The following is an 18,848-nucleotide window of genomic DNA, read 5'->3' as shown; positions in this document are numbered from 1 at the left end:
ACTGAAAAACAGGATTTTAAAATAGGGGTGTACCAGAGAACCTCCCCGCCACCCGATTGGCGTGAGTTTGGGTTCTTTGGACAAAAGGGCGCTGGTTCTGTCCGGAAATCGGCACCTTAGGAAGATTTTCACCGTTTCGGGGTGCAAAACAAAAATGAAGAGAACTTAAAAGAAATATATATATAAATATGCCCTACACTCACCCGCGCTTCGTGTTGTAGGTCACCGCGTAATATGGTACGGCTTTTCCGCTCGCCGTATATTAAACACAAATTTTCTTTAATTTTATCCGCAGTCCACCACCGCCGTGGACGTCAATTTTCTTTCTTCCACTGACATTATTTTTTCCTCTTGTCATAAAATTGTTAAACTTAGTTCCAAATATAAGTAGCGTCTTTTGCGCATGCCCCATTCCCCATACGAAATAAATATATATGATAAAATGATGTGCGAGTGAGACATGACATGTAAACAATTTAGAAACGTTCCGAAACTGGTATTAAAACTAAACATTCCCCGCCCGAGAAAGGCTAAAGCCTTTATCAACAACAAACAAATAAAACACTAAATTAAAACAATTTGGTAACGCTAACTCCGCTTAGTCGTCCAAAGGAAGCCTACAAATTTTAACAACAGGCCGCGTGAGGCTACCTGTAGAAGTTTTAAGACGTACTACCCTAACAACACCGTCTTTGCCGGGTAGCAGTTCTTCTATCCTACCTAACTTCCATTTTAGAGGAGGTAAATTCTCCTCCTTTATCAGGACAAGATCACCCAGCTGAGGCGGATCAGTTGGAGATGTCCATTTTCTACGCATTTGAAGAGAATGGAGGTATTGTTCACTCCATTTTCTCCACAACCGTTGAGACATAGCTTGAATTAAATTAAACCGATTCAACCGTGAGTTGGGAATATCTTCGAAATTGTACTCCGGAACCGAAAGCAAAGGTCTTCCAATAAGTAAATGAGCAGGCGTCAAAACCTCCAATTCATTAGGATCTTGGGTCAATGGGCATAGAGGACGACAATTAAGGACTGCCTCCACCCTGGTAAATACCGTTACCAATTCGTCAAACGTCAAAACCTGTTCACCTATGACGCGCCGCAATAGTGTCTTAGCCGACTTTACGGTCGCCTCAAAAAGACCACCGAAATGTGGCGCCGCTGGCGAATTAAACCGCCACGTTATAGACTGTTTGGCCGCGCCGTCGCTAAGCCCTTGTTGTGCTTCCTCAGAAGCCAAATATTTCCGCACATCATCCAAGTATCTGTTGGCACCTGTATAATTGGTTCCGCAATCTGAACGTATCACACTCGGCATTCCGCGTCGAGATGTGAACCGTGTCAAAGCCGCAAGAAACCCTTCTGTCGAAAGGTCAGTGACACACTCCAAATGAACCCCTTTGGATGCAGAGCAGATAAATACGCAAAGATACGCCTTCAGAATTTTTGCGTTCCGCAAACGAGACTGCTTAATGCTGAATGGACCAGCAAAGTCAGTTTGAACTGTGTGAAACACACCAGTTGAATTAACTCGATCCCATGGCAGCGCTGACATAATCGGCGCTGTTGGTCTGGCTTTGGTTTTAAAACATTTCATACACTTGAAAATTCGTGTACGAATCACTTGTCCCGCAGAAAGAATCCAAAATTGCCGCTGTAATACCGACATCAAAACCGTTGCCCCCGCGTGGCAATAGGTCACATGAAAATGATCCACGATCAAAACCGTTAGAGCATGTGATTTTGGTAAAATCACCGGATGTTTCGTGGAAAAGACAAACTTGAATGCTCCAAACGACCTCCAACGCGCAATAAACCGTCATCCGCAATAAACGGCAAAAGCCGACGTAGCCGCTTGGAACATTGTTTATTCTGGTCTAAGCAGTGGATATCATCCGCAAACTCCTCCTGCTGAACCAATTTGATTAACCGCTGCAAAGCGAACCGTCGCTCTGGGACTGATAATACCCCCCTAAGTTTCTCGGACAAAGGCCTGGCATTGTTGACAAACCGGAAACAATATGCTACGACCGTCAATAGCATATTTAAACAACTAAACCGCGTAAAAATATTATCTTTGTCAACAATCCCGACCAGGGCCTGAACATTTACCTTCACTTTCCGCAATCCAGGTAATGGACCATCCGCTTTGTCCATTATATTCCTGGGCCAGGTCTCCGCATCACTTGACAACCAAGGAGGTCCCCACCATAAAGGATGCTCCAATAGTACTGACGCGCGACAACCGCGACTCGCGACATCAGCAGGGTTCATTTCTGAAGGTAAGTGTCTCCAGGCTATGTTTAAACCGCAATTTAGAATCTGAGAAACTCGATTTCCCTCAAAAGTCTGCAACAAATGTGGCGATGTCTTCAACCACGAGAGAACGATAGTGCTGTCACACCATCCAAAGATTCCGTCTATCGTCAGGTCATCACTAATTGCAGCAACAACGTATTTCAAAAGTCTGACTAGCAACGCCGCACCGCTTAATTCAAGCTTCGGATAGTTAGTTTCGATTTAACCGGCGAGACTCGCGATTTTGCCATCATCAAACTAACCTTGACCCTTCCGTCATGTCCTACAGTCCTCAGATAAACCGCTGCACCATACCCAAGTTCTGATGCATCTGAGAAACCATGCAGAGAACACGATTTGACGTCTAATAAGACAAAGCGTTCCAACCGCAGATTTGAAATAAGAGGCATATCTTTTAAAATGCCTTGCCATTCCGCAACTACGTCATCAGGAGCTTTCGCATCCCATGACATATTTTTCAGCCAGAGTTGCTGCATGAGGACCTTGCCCTGAAAGATTACTGGGCAGATCCACCCCAAAGGATCAAATGTCCTAGCTAAAGTTGACAAGATTGACCGTTTAGTACATCCGCTAGTGTCATCCAGCTTCGTACGATATGAGAAACAGTCACTGCTAGAATCCCATTGAACGCCTAGGATTTTATAGAAACTAGGCCCATCCGCATTGTCAAATATTTTGCGAGGTTTTTCTAAATGCTCCTCTGCTATGTCCTGTAAGACTTCCTTACTGCTTGACGTCCATTTACTAAGCTCAAAACCGCCAGAGCGTAGTAAATCCGTCAGTTCCTGCTTCAACTTGCTTGCGTCTTCTATGGAATCGGCTCCACCTAAAATGTCATCCATATACACCGAAGACCGCAGAAGTTGTGCCGCAGCAGGAAACTGCATCTCTTCGTCATCTGCCAACTGCCTTAGCGTCCGAATCGCAAGGTATGGGCTTGACTTCATTCCGTATGTTACGGTATTTAGCCGATACACACGCAAAGGTAAGTCTGGGGACTCCCGCCAGAAAATGAGCTGGAAACGCCGATCCTCCTCAGCAATCAAAATCTGTCTAAACATCATCCTGATGTCCGTTGTAAACACGTAACGATGTAGCCTAAACCTACATATAATTTCCGCGATATCCCGCTGTAGTTTTGGACCCGCATGCAAACAATCATTTAGCGCAACACCATTAGTAGATGCGCAACTAGCGTCAAAAACTACGCGAATCTTATCACAATCCTTTTTAAAAATTCCATGATGAGGTATAATGTAACTACCACTGGCGTAGTCGTTTGGTTCCCCTTCACACAGTGACATATGTCCTGTTTCGGCGTACTCCCGCATAAACTCCGTGTATTTCTCCCTGAAGACCTCGTTGCCTTTTGCAAGGAGCCGCCTCTCCATGGCTAAAAACCGCTTCATAGCTATGGGTACAGTGTTACCGAGTTCAGGGGCGTCCGATATAAAAGGCAACCGTGCTGAGTATCTACCCTCTTCAGTCCGTGAATGGGTATCTCTAAAAATGGTCTCGCATTCAAGATCTTTAGGGTTTTCCGCCTTAAACGGGATGTCTTCAACCTCCCAGAACCGTTCTAAGATCCGATCTGTGCTTGTGCTACAGAAAAAGGCCTGAGACGCACAAGGAACTCGAAGGGAAACTCCAATATTAACAGGACCTGACAAAACGTGTCCGAACACCGTTTTTGTCACCCGTGGAATGTGATCATGGATTTTGATGCGTCCGCTGAGTACAATGTCACAAAGTAAATCCTCACCTAATAAAATATCAATCTCTCGACTCACAAAGAACTGTTCATCCGCAAGATCCAGTCCCCGATAATTATCCGCCAACTGAGCCGGCAACGAATATCCAGGCAGGTTATAACTGATTTTATTTAAGACATTAGCCGTGGTCACCAGCACTGGCTGATCCGTCAGCCTAGGTGTCATGGTCAGATTAACTGCTCCCCTACAACCGGTTATAGGAGTACAGCCCAGTCCTGTGATTGGGTCATCAGGCTTAAACCGCTCTAAGCCTAACCTCTGCACACAAGACTCCGATATGAATGTGCTCTCGCTCCCTCCGTCCAGTAAGGCCCGCGCCTCCTGGTAGCGTCCGCTGCTATCCAGAACTCTAATTATTGCCGTCGCAAGTAACACCTTTGGTTTCATTGCCTGTGATGCCATCAATCCAGAGACTCCAGGAACCGCACCTTCTGGATTGCCGCTGGTTAAGGGCGCACTGACAACAGGAACACTTGGAAAGGACGAGGCAGAATTGTGAGACTTCCCATTTGTAGCCACGTTTGACGTCAAACGTTGTTCACGATCTGAACCAGTTGCCGGAAGATCAAAGTGTAATAAATAATGGTGTTTAGCCGAATTACACTTGTAACAGTTCTTGTTATAAGTGCACTTATCAATGTTATGACCGTTCAAACACTTGAAGCACAATCTAAGTGAAACGACCTGACGCTTCCTAGCTGCAGGCTTCATCTCCAAGAATTTCTCACACTTCGCAATAAAGTGTCCGCCTTTTCCGCATAACCGACACGACGACGCCGACGCCGAACCCGCACCTTGAAATGCCGCATGAGCCTTTACCGCCTGGCTCTGTCCACCACCAATACGCCTTCCCGCCGACGTACTGGCCTGTGGTTCCGCACTGGATTCCAAAATCCGTATTTCAGTTTCCAAAAACTTAATAAGGTCCGCAAATGTAGGTAATTCTTTATCGGCGTGCTTGTCTTCAAAGTGTTTCTTCAAGTTACCATCTAACTTTTGGAAGTTGATGTAGAAGAGCAAATAACACCACGAATCCACCGGAAATTCCATCTTTTCCAGCGCTTTTGTGTTTTCAATCAATGTGTTCAAAAACATTTTTAAACCAGTTACCCCCTTAGAGGTTACATGAGGTGCACTCAATAAGTTGTGCAACAAACGATCCGCTAACAACCTTTTGTTGTTATACCGCGCATTCAATAAATCAATCGCGACCGAAAAATTATCTCCTGTGACTGATAGATGCTGAGTCAAAGTCTTTGGTTCGCCTAAAAGCGACCCCGCTAAATAATACATCTTCTCAGTATCCGATAAGGTGGCATCATTGCCCACCAACGACTGGAATAATTCCATAAAAGGAACAAACTCTTCCACCTGTCCCGCAAAGGTAGGAAGTTTCACTTTAGGGAGAACTACCCTATTCCGCGCGCTCTTAGGATTGTCATTATTGCTACCGCTGCTACAGCTATTATCCGCATTAGCTGAAGCGTTTAAATTTGTCAACCCTAAATGCCGTTGTTTAATAAAATAGTATTTTTTGTTATACGCGTCATACTCCTGAAGATGACTTTCCAAATCAAAGCTCTCTATATCCGCAGCAGAGAGCTGAAGTTCATAAAACATTTCCGTAAATGTCTCATAAACCTTTTCTAAGTCTTGAAACCGCACTATGAAATCACTTTCTTGTTCTGGAGACAATTCAGGATTCCGAGCCAACGCATCCAATACGTCAATACTACGACACGCTGTATGATGTTTTATTTGCAACAACTGTATCCGCCTAGCTGCCGCCATCTTTCCGTTGGTAGTATTTGAATACGTAACCCAAATCAATATAATCAATAGAATCCCAAACCCTAACACAAACCACAACATGAAAACTACACGTAACAATTACACATTATTTTTAATTAAAAGTTCCGCACTAGTAAATCACCGCAATAAATCTTGAAATTTTAAGTTAAATATAACCCGCAAGCCGCAAATAATACATTAAGATTTTACCGCTAACCTTAATATATTATAAAATGTTTATGTTTTAAACTTTTAAGAAAATGTTTAAGACCCCTGAAATTTTATTTTGTATCGAAATAGCATCAAATACCGATAAATAATGCTCTATACCACTTTTGTAAGAAATAAAAATGTTTAGAAAAACACAAAAAGCCACACCTGAGCTGAGGTTCGAACCCCCAACCTTCAGCTTCTAAAACCACTCTTAGAACCGCAAGGCTAATCAAGCACTAGGTTACCTATCCGAAATAGTCCTATAGTTTCCTATATGGAGTATATGGTAACCTAGCAACCAAACTGTTTTAATTTGAAATGTCAAACGATAAAATAAATTTAACAGAAATTGAATTTCTAATGAATTTATGTAATAAATTTCAATGTTGAAACATTAGTTTCCAAAAAATACCCTAGTAGGTAGCCGCAAATGTAAATCCAAAAGACGAAATTGTAAATGTGAGATATGAACGAAGATGTAATAAATAAAATCCCCAGTCAAAACATAAAATATATTAAAAAATGAGAACTCAAAAACAAATGTCCCCCCAAAATTGTATGAAATGAGTATTATATTTCGACCGCTCGAAATATAATTATGATGAAATGAAACGGGTGAAAATATTCCAAGGCGCCGAAAAAATTGAGCTCGAATTTCCGCAAATCCGGCTCGAAGGACCAAATGTACCAGAGAACCTCCCCGCCACCCGATTGGCGTGAGTTTGGGTTCTTTGGACAAAAGGGCGCTGGTTCTGTCCGGAAATCGGCACCTTAGGAAGATTTTCACCGTTTCGGGGTGCAAAACAAAAATGAAGAGAACTTAAAAGAAATATATATATAAATATGCCCTACACTCACCCGCGCTTCGTGTTGTAGGTCACCGCGTAATATGGTACGGCTTTTCCGCTCGCCGTATATTAAACACAAATTTTCTTTAATTTTATCCGCAGTCCACCACCGCCGTGGACGTCAATTTTCTTTCTTCCACTGACATTATTTTTTCCTCTTGTCATAAAATTTTTAAACTTAGTTCCAAATATAAGTAGCGTCTTTTGCGCATGCCCCATTCCCCATACGAAATAAATATATATGATAAAATGATGTGCGAGTGCATGTAAACAATTTAGAGTGAGACATGACATGTAAGACAATTTAGAAACGTTCCGAAACTGGTATTAAAACTAAACAAACAAACTCGTTGACAGTTCCGAATTTGAATCCGAAACGCTGATTGGCGTTTCCAATTTTTTTCATTATTTTCTTTACAAAATGAGACTTAAGTTTGACTTCTTGCATGCTATTGTTTAGTAAATTGGGTTTTATTGTTGTGATACTGTTTATCAATTATGACTGAAAATGGGCGTGAAAAGTGCCTGAATTTGTGCTAATGGATTCCTAGGTCTGTTTAATTTTGTTTAGTGATTACAAGGGCAGTCTTGACTAGTAGGTGTGAACTGATAAGGTGTGAACTTTGGAAGATATTGGAATTAGTTGAGTGTATAGATGGTTGTAGTAAAGGATTGTTGTACAGATAAAAACGGTAAGTATGTTTTCTCTATTAATCCGCTCTTTGTTTGTAGGTACTTAATAAATACCCTGCACTATTTAGAACCACAAATTACAAATTTTAAGTCTGTAAATAATAAGTGTAGCGTGATCTATTAATATATGGCAAAAAAGCAGGTAAGTACGTGATTTAAATAAATTTCTTTGGCCATTAAAAAGCATCAAGGTAGGTGCTCATACGTAAGTACAGCATATAAAAAAGTAACATACAACCCTAATTCACGTGTTAATGCGTTGTCATGTTCCCATAGTCTTTTCCGAGATAACGCTGGCTGTCCCCGAAATATCGGAGGTAAATTTAAACCTAACTATATATATATAATTAATGACGACCGGTCTGGCTCAGTCGGTAGTGACCCTGCCTGCTGAGCGGCGGTCCTGGGTTCGAATCCCGGTAAGGGCATTTATTTGTGTGATGAGCACAGATATTTGTTCCTGAGTCATGGACGTTTTTATGTATATAAGTATGTATTTATCTATATAAGTATGTATATCGTCGCTTAGCACCCATAGTACAAGCTTTGCTTAGTTTGGGGCTAAGTTGATATGTGTAAGATGTCCCCAATATTTATTTATTTATTTATTTATGCTATGAAAGCTCAGAGGGCAAGTTTTTAAAGAGGCTCGCTCTTTTGTCATTCTCTCTCGGTTACGCAAATTGAGAATGAGTGAAAAATCCCTTTTAGTGCGTAATAAATAGGTGAAAATTGTAAAAGATTAGACTAATCGGCCTCATCCCGGTGAAGTATATAGGTAATTTATCGCAACACCCTCTACCTACTTTATTTCTGGGCCGTTTTAGAACCCGAAGCTTAGGTATATGACTGATTATATTATTTTCAATATTGATAAAAATTACAGTGGAGCATCGAGCATCCCGACTGACTGTTGATTTTAACTAATCGTAATATTTTTTTTATGTTTTACGTTATTAACTATAAGTGACATATGTTTCCCTTGTACATTAACTATATCAAAATACACAAGGTGCTCGCGAGGAACCCGCATAACTTGAACCACGCGTTTCTGAGGCCAAAAGAAAGAAAAAATGTTATATGAATTTTAACATTTTTCGCAAAAAAAATTTTTTTTTGTTTTTTTTTTTTACTTTTTTGGACGTATTTTCACATATAAAGTAATTTTTATCCATGAAGTTGGCAATTAAAATGAGTTCCTTAATCTATTTTTCTAAAAACCAAATTTTTTGGAAGTTTTTCTTGTCAAATTTTGACATCTATCAATGACTACTGTGAGACTATGCTCCACAACTGCGCATCAGCGCCGTTAAGAAGACCTTTTCTGAGTAACAATACGGAAATGTTTTTTTTTAATAGGCAATAACTCTGAAACTAGACGAAATCTAGAAAAGTTTATATGACATTTTAGTCTTAAAATGTGACCAAGAATATGCCGTAAAAGTTATATGGGTTCCTCGCGAGCACCTTGTATAGTAATATACCTATGTTTGTTTATATAAATTAAATGTTATACTTTATAAGTTTTTAGCATATGGGATTCAGGACTACGGATATACATACATATTTATTTTACGGGCCAATTTTATGAGGTTTTTTATTTTGTGCATAGATACATTAGATACCTAAGACATAGAAACTAATAAAAAGCTATTTTTCAATTAATTCAAGTTACATAAATATATACTTGAACAGTAATATAAAGTAGGTAGGTAGGTCGGCTTTTTGTCATATTAAATGTAAACCTTACCATTACATATACAATGTAAGGTCACGTGACAAAAGTGATGTTTAAAATGTAAAATGAAAATGAAAATGAAAATGAAAATGAAATATTTATTTTTCAAGTAGGCATATTACAATGCGCATATGAACGTCAAATAAAGCTACGCCGGCTCTAACCCTACGCCTCAGCCTCGAGAAGATTTCAGTCCCCCCTCAGTTGGGAGGGGGGTATCCACTATGGGACCGGCAAGAAACTCGGCGGGCAACTTCTTTTCAAAACATTACATCTTATAACTAACATGCATTAAATAACAAGATACAATTTAACCTGCAAAAGTATTCATCAAAGAATATGAACAAAGCTTGATGTGGCCAGTGCGTGATGGATGTGTCCTACTCTTTAATCTATATCTAGTCTAAGTATAAAGTTAAGTTCCTTTCTTCAGACTATGGGGACATAGATCCGGAGTAAAATATATAGGAAGGTAATAAAAAAGTGACAGAACAGAAAAGTGCCACTTAAATTTCTCGTAACTGTCCTAACAGACGTGAGCACAGATTCTATTTTAATGAAAATAAAACCTGTATAAGTGTATATTTATTGATTCCGATTGATACACTAAAACTTTAGTACCTAACTAAATATATCTTACTAGATAGGTACCTACTAGAAATAGACTATATAAATCAGTTATTTTCCTGGAGAACATTCAATTTCCGTTTGACTAACTTTTCATTAAATAGGACTGGTACTCATTCAGTTTTTGTTTGTGTTTTGCAAATAGAATCTTGTCAAGATTTAACTCTTGACTATGGTCACTGCATTTACGAATGTTTGCCATCAGAGTCGGTAAATAAAACATAGATAGGAACTGGCTTACAGAAACTACATAAGTCTACCTTAGACTCATATTGACCGGGATTACCTTTTTGATTTTTGTCGAGCTCCCGATATTTCGACGCATTTGCATGCATCATAATATAGGTAAGTCTAATGAAAATAACCGTGAATGATTCAAAACTCTTAAGTCTACCTTCTTATAAACCGCTCAAACTATTTATTTTGATACTGTCTAGTTTCGCAATTTAGGAGTTTCGTTTTGATTAAGGATTTCATATATTGAAACATTTATAGTTTTCTTGTGTCCACTTTTGTGTAGTTTGCCCACACATGGCGTAGCTGAGTGCAAAACCAAAACGGGATACCTAAAACAATCACAATAGAAGTAAATACAATACAACTAAGTGAAGAGGAAAACTACTTTATATTAAGATTATAAGCAAGTAGGTACCTAATCAGATAGTAGACAGGCAAACAACATGTTTATACCTACAAAAATCCTTACCTCAACTGTATGGCGCCGGTTTAGGTACAAGCTTATTTATTTATATACAAGGTATACTTAGGTTGTTGATTTATTTGCATCAGTGTTTATAAAACCATGTACATTAAAACTTAAGGAATCTGATAAGTATGTTCTAACGGATGTTTGACTAATAGCATCGAATTGTTTCGAGTGTAGATTGTACTATCAGCTGCAAAATTGCATGGAGAAATTATGAATGAATTGAGAATATGAAATCATTGATAAATTCGCCATGCACTTTTGCAGCTGATAGTACATTTGGATAAAACACACAGATAAAACACATAGGGCCACAACTTCATTCACGAGATGTAGGATATAAAGTATTTCAGAAAATAATATAATTTCACACAGTTGTTGAAATAGCCGTCTTATAGTTGGTATCAGTCAGCCAATAGACAACGTGTTATTGTATTTTTTTTTGTGTGCCATCTTCAAAATCGGTACCTAATATTATTTTTTATTCTACTTCTGTCGCTTCTTCTACTTCAACCGTATTAATACCTAGTCATAACTCACTCTATCAACTAGACTTCACCGTGGTGTCAAAACGTAACTGTTATCAATAAAATAGCTAAAAGTACCAACAATAAGACAAATGTATCATGGTAATTAAGTAAAACGTGCAATCTTTAGTTGAAAACCGTAGCATTAGTTCACTACACAGTAACTTAAAAGCTTAACTAAATATGAAACAAACGTACATACACCCTTTTAGAATCAATACGACATCACAAGGCGTACCGTAATAGGTGGCGATCAAATATAATTGATAGGCTCTAGATAGATGCAAATAAATACCTAAAGTGGACCGGTCGCCAACCGGATATAGTTTTTAAGCCGCGGCGCCACAGAGTATCAGAACAGCGGGTTCGGTTTTTGCTGATGATGGGTTGCGGTAGACAGGTGCTTGTCAAATTTTGTAACGTGAACATTTATTGCCTATGTATGATGTGTTTGGTTACATGATGGTAATTTAGATTTTACTAACAAATATTTATTAAACTAAGCAAATAAGAATACGCTTGCATACTAAGGTACTTAAGTTAGTTAAGTTACCTATACAATTTTATCCCGTATCAAGTTCAGAATATGGGACAAATTGTCAAAACGGAGGTTCAAAAGTTTTAATCCTGTGTCGAGAGATAGCAGTCTATACACATTTTACTTTGACAGTAATTCTTATACTAGATTGTCTTTATTGGTTTTACATATTAGCTATATAATACTAAATTATTATTCTACTTTTAAAATTTACTTGAATAATTAATCTGTAAATATAAGCTGCTACTTACATAAAAAAAATCTGTTAATGACGTAAAAGTATTCCGCTGATTATAAACGGTCGGTGGTACCACTCGTAACAGTCGTAAGTCGCTCGCCGGGTGAAGGGTCACGGGTTCCATTACCGCCACTTACTGATTACTTTTACTTGTGGGTAACTAATTCGATACATTATTTTTTCGTATGTAGCAAGACCAGAAACGGGTGTCTAATAATGGTACAATTTTTTTTTTTCGTTTTACTTTAAGGTCGTAATTTTAATATACTTTTTTAATAAGCCACAGATGTAAAGGATTAATATAAAAAGCAGAAAGTTTGAGAAAGCAAAGTTGTTGTGTAAATGTAATTTTCACTGAAAATATTTATTTAATTAGACTAACTACTTCAAAAACTAATCCTTTTCAAAAATTGCTATTTCTTACACCAATATAAGATATTTTACCGATAAAAAAAATCGTATTACAAATAGCAAAGTACAAGTACACATACGTTTACAATCGACTTGTATCTCAACGCATCGCAGTCCCGAATAACATAATAAATAAATATGAAGATGGCAGCGTCTCTTAAAAACAAAATACTCAAGATGAAGCCCGTCCAGTATCCACGAGCAAATATTTAAATTTCAATTCGAACGTCGCATATCAATGGGGAGCCATAAGCCACCGGGCTTTTGTTTTTTTAAAGGCAAAGACAATAAAGAAAAAGCCATAGAGGGAAAAAGAAAAAAAACAATTGGAAACAGCATCTAGATTCGAAGCACTGGCTGATTCGAGACTGGAAACAAAAGAAGTCGGCTCCCGCCTGACCGAGATCTTAGCGTACGGTCGCAGGCGCATCTCGTTTGCTTTTTACTTGCCCTTTTTTATGCTCCGTTCCACGAGATTTCTTTTCCCTGATGCATCACAATGAAGTCTATCGAATGACAATAGCTATTTTTGTAATGATTGTGCGTTCGGACAATTGTACGTCTATATAATCGATGAAAGCTTTTGAGATTTCTATTTAATGTGCGCGTAATTTACAACGAGTAAAACAGAAGTCAGTTTCAAAATTTCTTACTCTTATTGTACCTATTTATATTAAATAACCATGTATTTATTGCAAATAAAACGAAAAGGTTCTTTCGTTTCTACAGATATCTACAGAATTAATTATAATTGAAGTTATGAATAAGTTACGTGTGATTTAAGGCTTAGATCATCTTTGCATATTTTAATTGGTGCATGGGAAAATGGTTAGTCAGGTTCAGGGTTCGATCCCAAGCAGGATATATGTTAGTCATCGTTGTTCGAGTGACTAATGTAATGGATTGTAATCTGTAATCCAACTAAGAGTCACAGTAAACATAGTAAAAACAGTAGGTAGACTAAGGTCATAGTAAATTACATGTAGGAATATGACTCGGACATTTAATTTATGCATTTTTCATATATACATATTTCCCTAATTCAATTGAGATACAGTACTAGTGTAATACAGTAGTATAAAAATAATTATTTTATAAATATACCTATCCTAACTACCAACTCTACCAGTTATATGTAGTTAAGTCGTTTGTAGCATAAAAAATACAATACAATACAATTCATTAATTCGTGATCAAGAAGCCTAACAATACAAACACATTCAAAGCAATACAATATTTAACTAACTGAAATTAAACTACATACTACTACATATATGTATAATTTAAACCACATTTAAGTACATAAACATCGGGTAAGAAACAAAATAGTGCTCTAATTATGAATGCTGAATAAAAACATACTAATATTATAAATGGGAAAGTGTGTGTGTCTGTTTGTTTGTCCGCCTTTCACGGCAAAATGGAACGACGAATTGACGTGATTTTTTAAGTGGAGATAGTTGAAAGGATGGAAAGTGACATAGGCTACATTTTGTCTCATAGTAACGCGAGCGAAGCCGCGAGCAAAAGCTAATGCTGAATAAAAATAAAAAATGTGTACTATGCGCTGACATAGAAATAAATGAATCTTAATAATAATTAGAACCAGCGGTATAGTAAAAAACACAAACATGAAAAGTGATAATGTACAGTTGAAAAGTTTTAAAACGATTTTTTATGTGAGTGTATAATACACCTTTTATATGCTCATTTAAATGTGAGAAGTTGCTTGATATGTTTATCAATCAAATTACTTGTAACAGGATATGTTATACATGTGGTAGTATTTGTTAAGAAGATCGCGTGGAAGTAACGCTAAAAGGCTAATATGTAATAATGTCTACACTTATTTAAAGAGCAACGTACCTACTGATATAAGACTTGTTACTTTAAAGTAAACCATAACTGGTTCACTGGGTTCCACAGGAACTAAATTTAAAGCAAACGCATGATCTTTCAAAAGTAGATATTCATAGTAGAAAATAAAAATAACTGTTGAACCAACTGTCCTCTAAACATAACCATAATTTTATTTTAAACAACACAAAGTTGACTGAACTGCCTAACAACTTTAATGGAAACTACAATACGTAGCTGTGCTACGCGTTAGAAATTAATAACCGTACAAAAACCGAGTTTTGTCATACACTACTCGCAGATGGGAATTATGATAAGACGGTGCATTAGTTCTGGCAGCGTAATGGAGGCGATTAGACTACGTAGATGTGATTTAGTGAAATGTGGATATTTAAACGGCCCGGGACCGTGGTGGAATTGTGCACATGGATGTTTTGCGGTTTTTCCTTTATACCTAGTGACCCGTCCATACCAGGGGCCCGGTTATTATACATGAACCTTCCTCTTGACTCTCACCACTCTATCTATTAAAAATAAAATCGCATCAACTGCCGTTGCGTAGGTGGTTTTAAAGATCTAAGCTAAAATAGGGAAAGACAACGGGAATCGACTCAGTTTTAAACTGTGTTTAGTGATAAATAGGTACATTGTAATAAAACAGCCATAATTGTAGAGCATTTTCCCCTTGCGATTGTATTTATTAGTTACTCGTAAAAATATTTCTTTAACAAGGATGCTTTTAAGAAAAACGTCAAAATAATGTAAAATTTATAGTTTTAGTCGGTGAAATACTACACTTTTCGTTATCTAATAGATATATTTAATTAAAGTTTCAATTAGAGCATCTTATTATCTTGATTCTTATCAGACGGGATTTCCGAAAACTAACTCACTAAATTATTTATGATTTTTTTTCCTGATGAACGTTTAGGAAAACCCGCGTATAATGCTGAATTAGTCGATCTTATTTGTAATATTTGGACAATTTTGAATACTGAAACTGGTAAATTTATAATACGTATTCCTGTACACTACAATCTTCTCAGACTACATTTTTATTATAAGGTTTTGAAAAAGAGTAAACGAGGCTAAGACGAGTTGAATTTTTTATAGAAATTACCTAAAATTAAGTGACAATTTCTTTGAAAAACTACATCACATTGAAATTATTTCCGTACAAAATTAATCTGCAACGTTTACTAAAATTGCTCTTATTCCTTTGTGCTTATAAATTTCTATTATATATTTTTGGCAATTTTTTGAAAACGAGCCTTCACCGTTACAATCATTACCACTTTTGGACATTTTCTCATATTTTGTTAGACCAAGTAGTAAAAGTCCAAGTAGTAAAATATGTTATACCTCTATATTTGTAAACTACTCGCAAAGCCCTTTAATTTGATACCACACAGGGTATGATTAAGCGCTCGGTTGCGATTTCACTATTTTTCACAGCGTCACGGCACACCTCGGACACTGGCGATCAAATATGTATATGAAAGAGGCGCGTTCCTAGCACACAGTCTAAGCTCGTGTAGGTGAACGCTTACTATGCTTGTATGAGTGAAATATGACAGGTCGACTGTTCGCGTTTTTGACAGGCGGTAACTGTGAGGTAACCGAGAGGGGGTGGGTGGCACTTTCAGCGGGGAGCGGGAGTGGCCATACTGTACGATAGTACTCTTTATTATACTGTGGTCACGGTCTTATAATTCCAACTATGACATATAAATATAATGGAGAAATTTGTATTGGATAATCGCTCACATCATGATGACATTACCTAAACCTAAATCAGAAATATTTTAGACCAAAGTTGGCAACTGTCGTTTAAATGCATCTTGTTTTTTGATGTACCTAACATGTTTGAAGTTTTATTAATAAGGTCAGTGCAAGCAAGGCATATTTTATTTGAAATAAAGTTTAAGTGGATAAAACTAGATGATTAAAGTAGTCTAGGGTAATCCGCATGGTCCTATGGGCTAGTAAATATTATATTATATTCTGTAAATCACGACAACTATCACGAAACCACCACTTTTGTAGCATATATGTATCCTCTCGATCGTCTTACGGACAATAACATATTTACAAAGGAATCATAACAGGCAAGTAAACCTGACATGTACCTACAATGTAAAGTAAACCAACACCAAATGCACCAAAAACGTTTAAACAAAGACCACCTGCGTCCACCCCGTAAGTAACCGCTAAACGGCGGTGTTAATTCGACCTCTACTTACCACGTGCACCCTTCGTAAACAGTCCTTCCGAGGGTGCTAATGGGGGGTCAAAATGGGGGTAAATATTGTTAGCTTTAAATTTTGGGGTTCAGTAGAGAAAATTTGTTGGAGGTTCTCCTGCCAAAACGTTACCAGGCAGGCAAACATGGTCGCGCGATAAATACTATTTGTACGAGTAAGTGCGATAGGGACGGCCTGATGTTTTATCATTTAAAATAAATTTATCGCGCGATCATACTTGCCTGCCAGGTTATAAATAATTAATGTGTACTGTACCAAAGTTATTGTTTTCTTTTATTTAAAATTAAATGTACGAAAACAAAAAAAAAACAGATAAAGTAAGTCTATGAAGCACGTATATAGTATTTAAAATAATAGCCACTGATATGCGGTATGCATTAGAGTACTAGTTGGTATACTTAGTTTGACTTGTACAAATAAATATTTCATGGATTTTTTCAGTTAACTTTACACTTATGTTACATATATACATGAAAATGATTACGGAGAATTACTTCACAGAATTTATTATGTAGGTGGCTTGCAAAATATTATCAACAGGAATAGTAAAACATTCCAGCAAATCCCATGGGAACTCCGAATTACACTGACGTTCAGAAACAATATGAAACAGTAGACACCGAATCGCGCAAATCGAATAAAACAAACAATCCGATATTCTATTATGGTGATCGTCTATCTTTCTCCACCTTGCGGCGTTAGAGAAAGACGCGGCTACCGGTTGAAATGTCATAGGTCATTAGGTCCTAGCCATGTAGGGATTGCAATATGCCAATATGGTACTAGCCGTGACTCTAGTAGGTAGTAGGAACAATAGGTTATTGGGTATAATATTTAAGCTAAATGCGTAGAAGTTGGACTCTGATGACTCTGATAAGAATAACTTAATTGTGTGTCGATAAAAGGTCTGCGTGAAGTGGGATAACCATATGTGGCCCAGAGCCAGTACTGTCCTGCAATAACCCGCCTGAACCTGACTGTAGATATGTATAGTCACTAGATATAGGCAGATACAATTAAGTAAAGAATGTAAATACAGGATAAGTGCTGCTACATATTGCTTCATAATCGGCAAAAATATATTGCTTAAAAGGACCCACAAACCGAAAAATACTTTCAATCATAATTATTTTCAATGTAAAGAAACTCGTTTTCAAAATAATAGTTTATTGAACATTGCTCATAAATTCTTTAGTAATAACACTTTTACATGGAAACAAGCCTGCAGCTATCAATATATCAGCCATCGCAACTTCAAGGTACTTTATTTACACCAATTACATCTCTTTTATAAATAAAAGCCCAAAACCAAAATGTGTCCAGTCATTCGACGAAAATGGACGTAATCACCTTAATGCAGGTCCTTAGTACAAAGCGGACCCAATTGTTGAAGACAGTCATTTAAGTACTTTAGTTTATTTTGTATACAGTGGTTTATTTTATATATCTGACACAAACTCAAATCGGACCAACCTGAAAGTACTTATATAAGTGTAGTACTTATATAAGTTTGGGTGTCATTATACGGTGTTTTACCATAGCGGTGTGTTTGTTGAATCTCGGTCAAACAAATATTGTTGTGAGTTCTCCTTTCGAGAATACGAAAGGTGTTTTATTTTTATTTTTATGAGGAACAGGTAAATCATTTGACCACAATCTCACCTGATGGAAAGTGCCGATGCAGTCTAGGATGAAGCACGTTTACCCAAAAAATGTCTATTCACTTTTGATTTAAAAAGATCCAAATTATAGTGGGTTGGAGATAGACATGCTTGTCGTTATTCCGTAGCACTTCCGTAGCGATATCTTTCATTTACATTATAGTACCTAATATTCCCATAAATATGTTTCATTTGTTAATTTGCCTTTAATAAATTTGTCGTTGATTATTTGAAATGTGAGAATTTATAACGCCTTAATAGTATAATACGAGTATACCATACGGCGAGTATCTTGGTTACCTGCTAAAAACATGTTACTATTAAAATGAGTTTACTACGTGGGATCCAAGGATTATTTATATAAGATTTACAATCTTCAGACTAAGAATCGTACCTCCATTTTTAGCACCACCTATTAAATACTCTCTTAACTACATTGATATACAATATATATATATTTTTTAATGTGTGTATTGAGTTGATATCATGATATTAAAATTAAGAAATATGTAATTTGTTCTTGTAAAAATAAAAACACTCAAAAATACTTGGGGAAAATATGGCCAGTTCCAGGCTGCGAATCAGCGCCATGTAGTTTTAAGCATTAAATGCCCATAAATTTCAGGGGACGCTTTTCTGTAT

At 37.2% G+C, this 18,848-nt stretch overlaps 2 protein-coding genes across 2 annotated transcripts in view; one reads left to right on the top strand and one right to left on the bottom strand.

The window, feature by feature from the left end:
- Positions 1-759: 759 nt before the first annotated feature.
- LOC125233903 lies at positions 760-5,885 on the bottom strand. Its single transcript, XM_048140076.1, has 2 exons — positions 2,565-5,885; positions 760-873 (listed from the first exon to the last, which is right to left on the bottom strand). Exons 1-2 carry the CDS (start codon positions 5,883-5,885, stop codon positions 760-762), a joined length of 3,435 nt encoding a protein of 1,144 aa, XP_047996033.1.
- A 1,427-nt stretch (positions 5,886-7,312) lies between these two features.
- The window catches only part of LOC125233896, a 169,688-nt gene continuing 158,152 nt past the window's right edge, over positions 7,313-18,848 (top strand). Inside the window, 1 exon segment of the mRNA XM_048140064.1 lies at positions 7,313-7,638. The gene's annotated coding sequence lies outside the window, so the exon portion shown is untranslated.

Source organism: Leguminivora glycinivorella, chromosome 1 (genome assembly GCF_023078275.1).
Source record: "Leguminivora glycinivorella isolate SPB_JAAS2020 chromosome 1, LegGlyc_1.1, whole genome shotgun sequence".
NCBI classification, from domain to species: Eukaryota; Metazoa; Arthropoda; class Insecta; order Lepidoptera; family Tortricidae; genus Leguminivora; species Leguminivora glycinivorella.
Note: the sequence above shows the minus strand (reverse complement) of the source record. Positions and strands in the feature narration are given on the sequence as shown.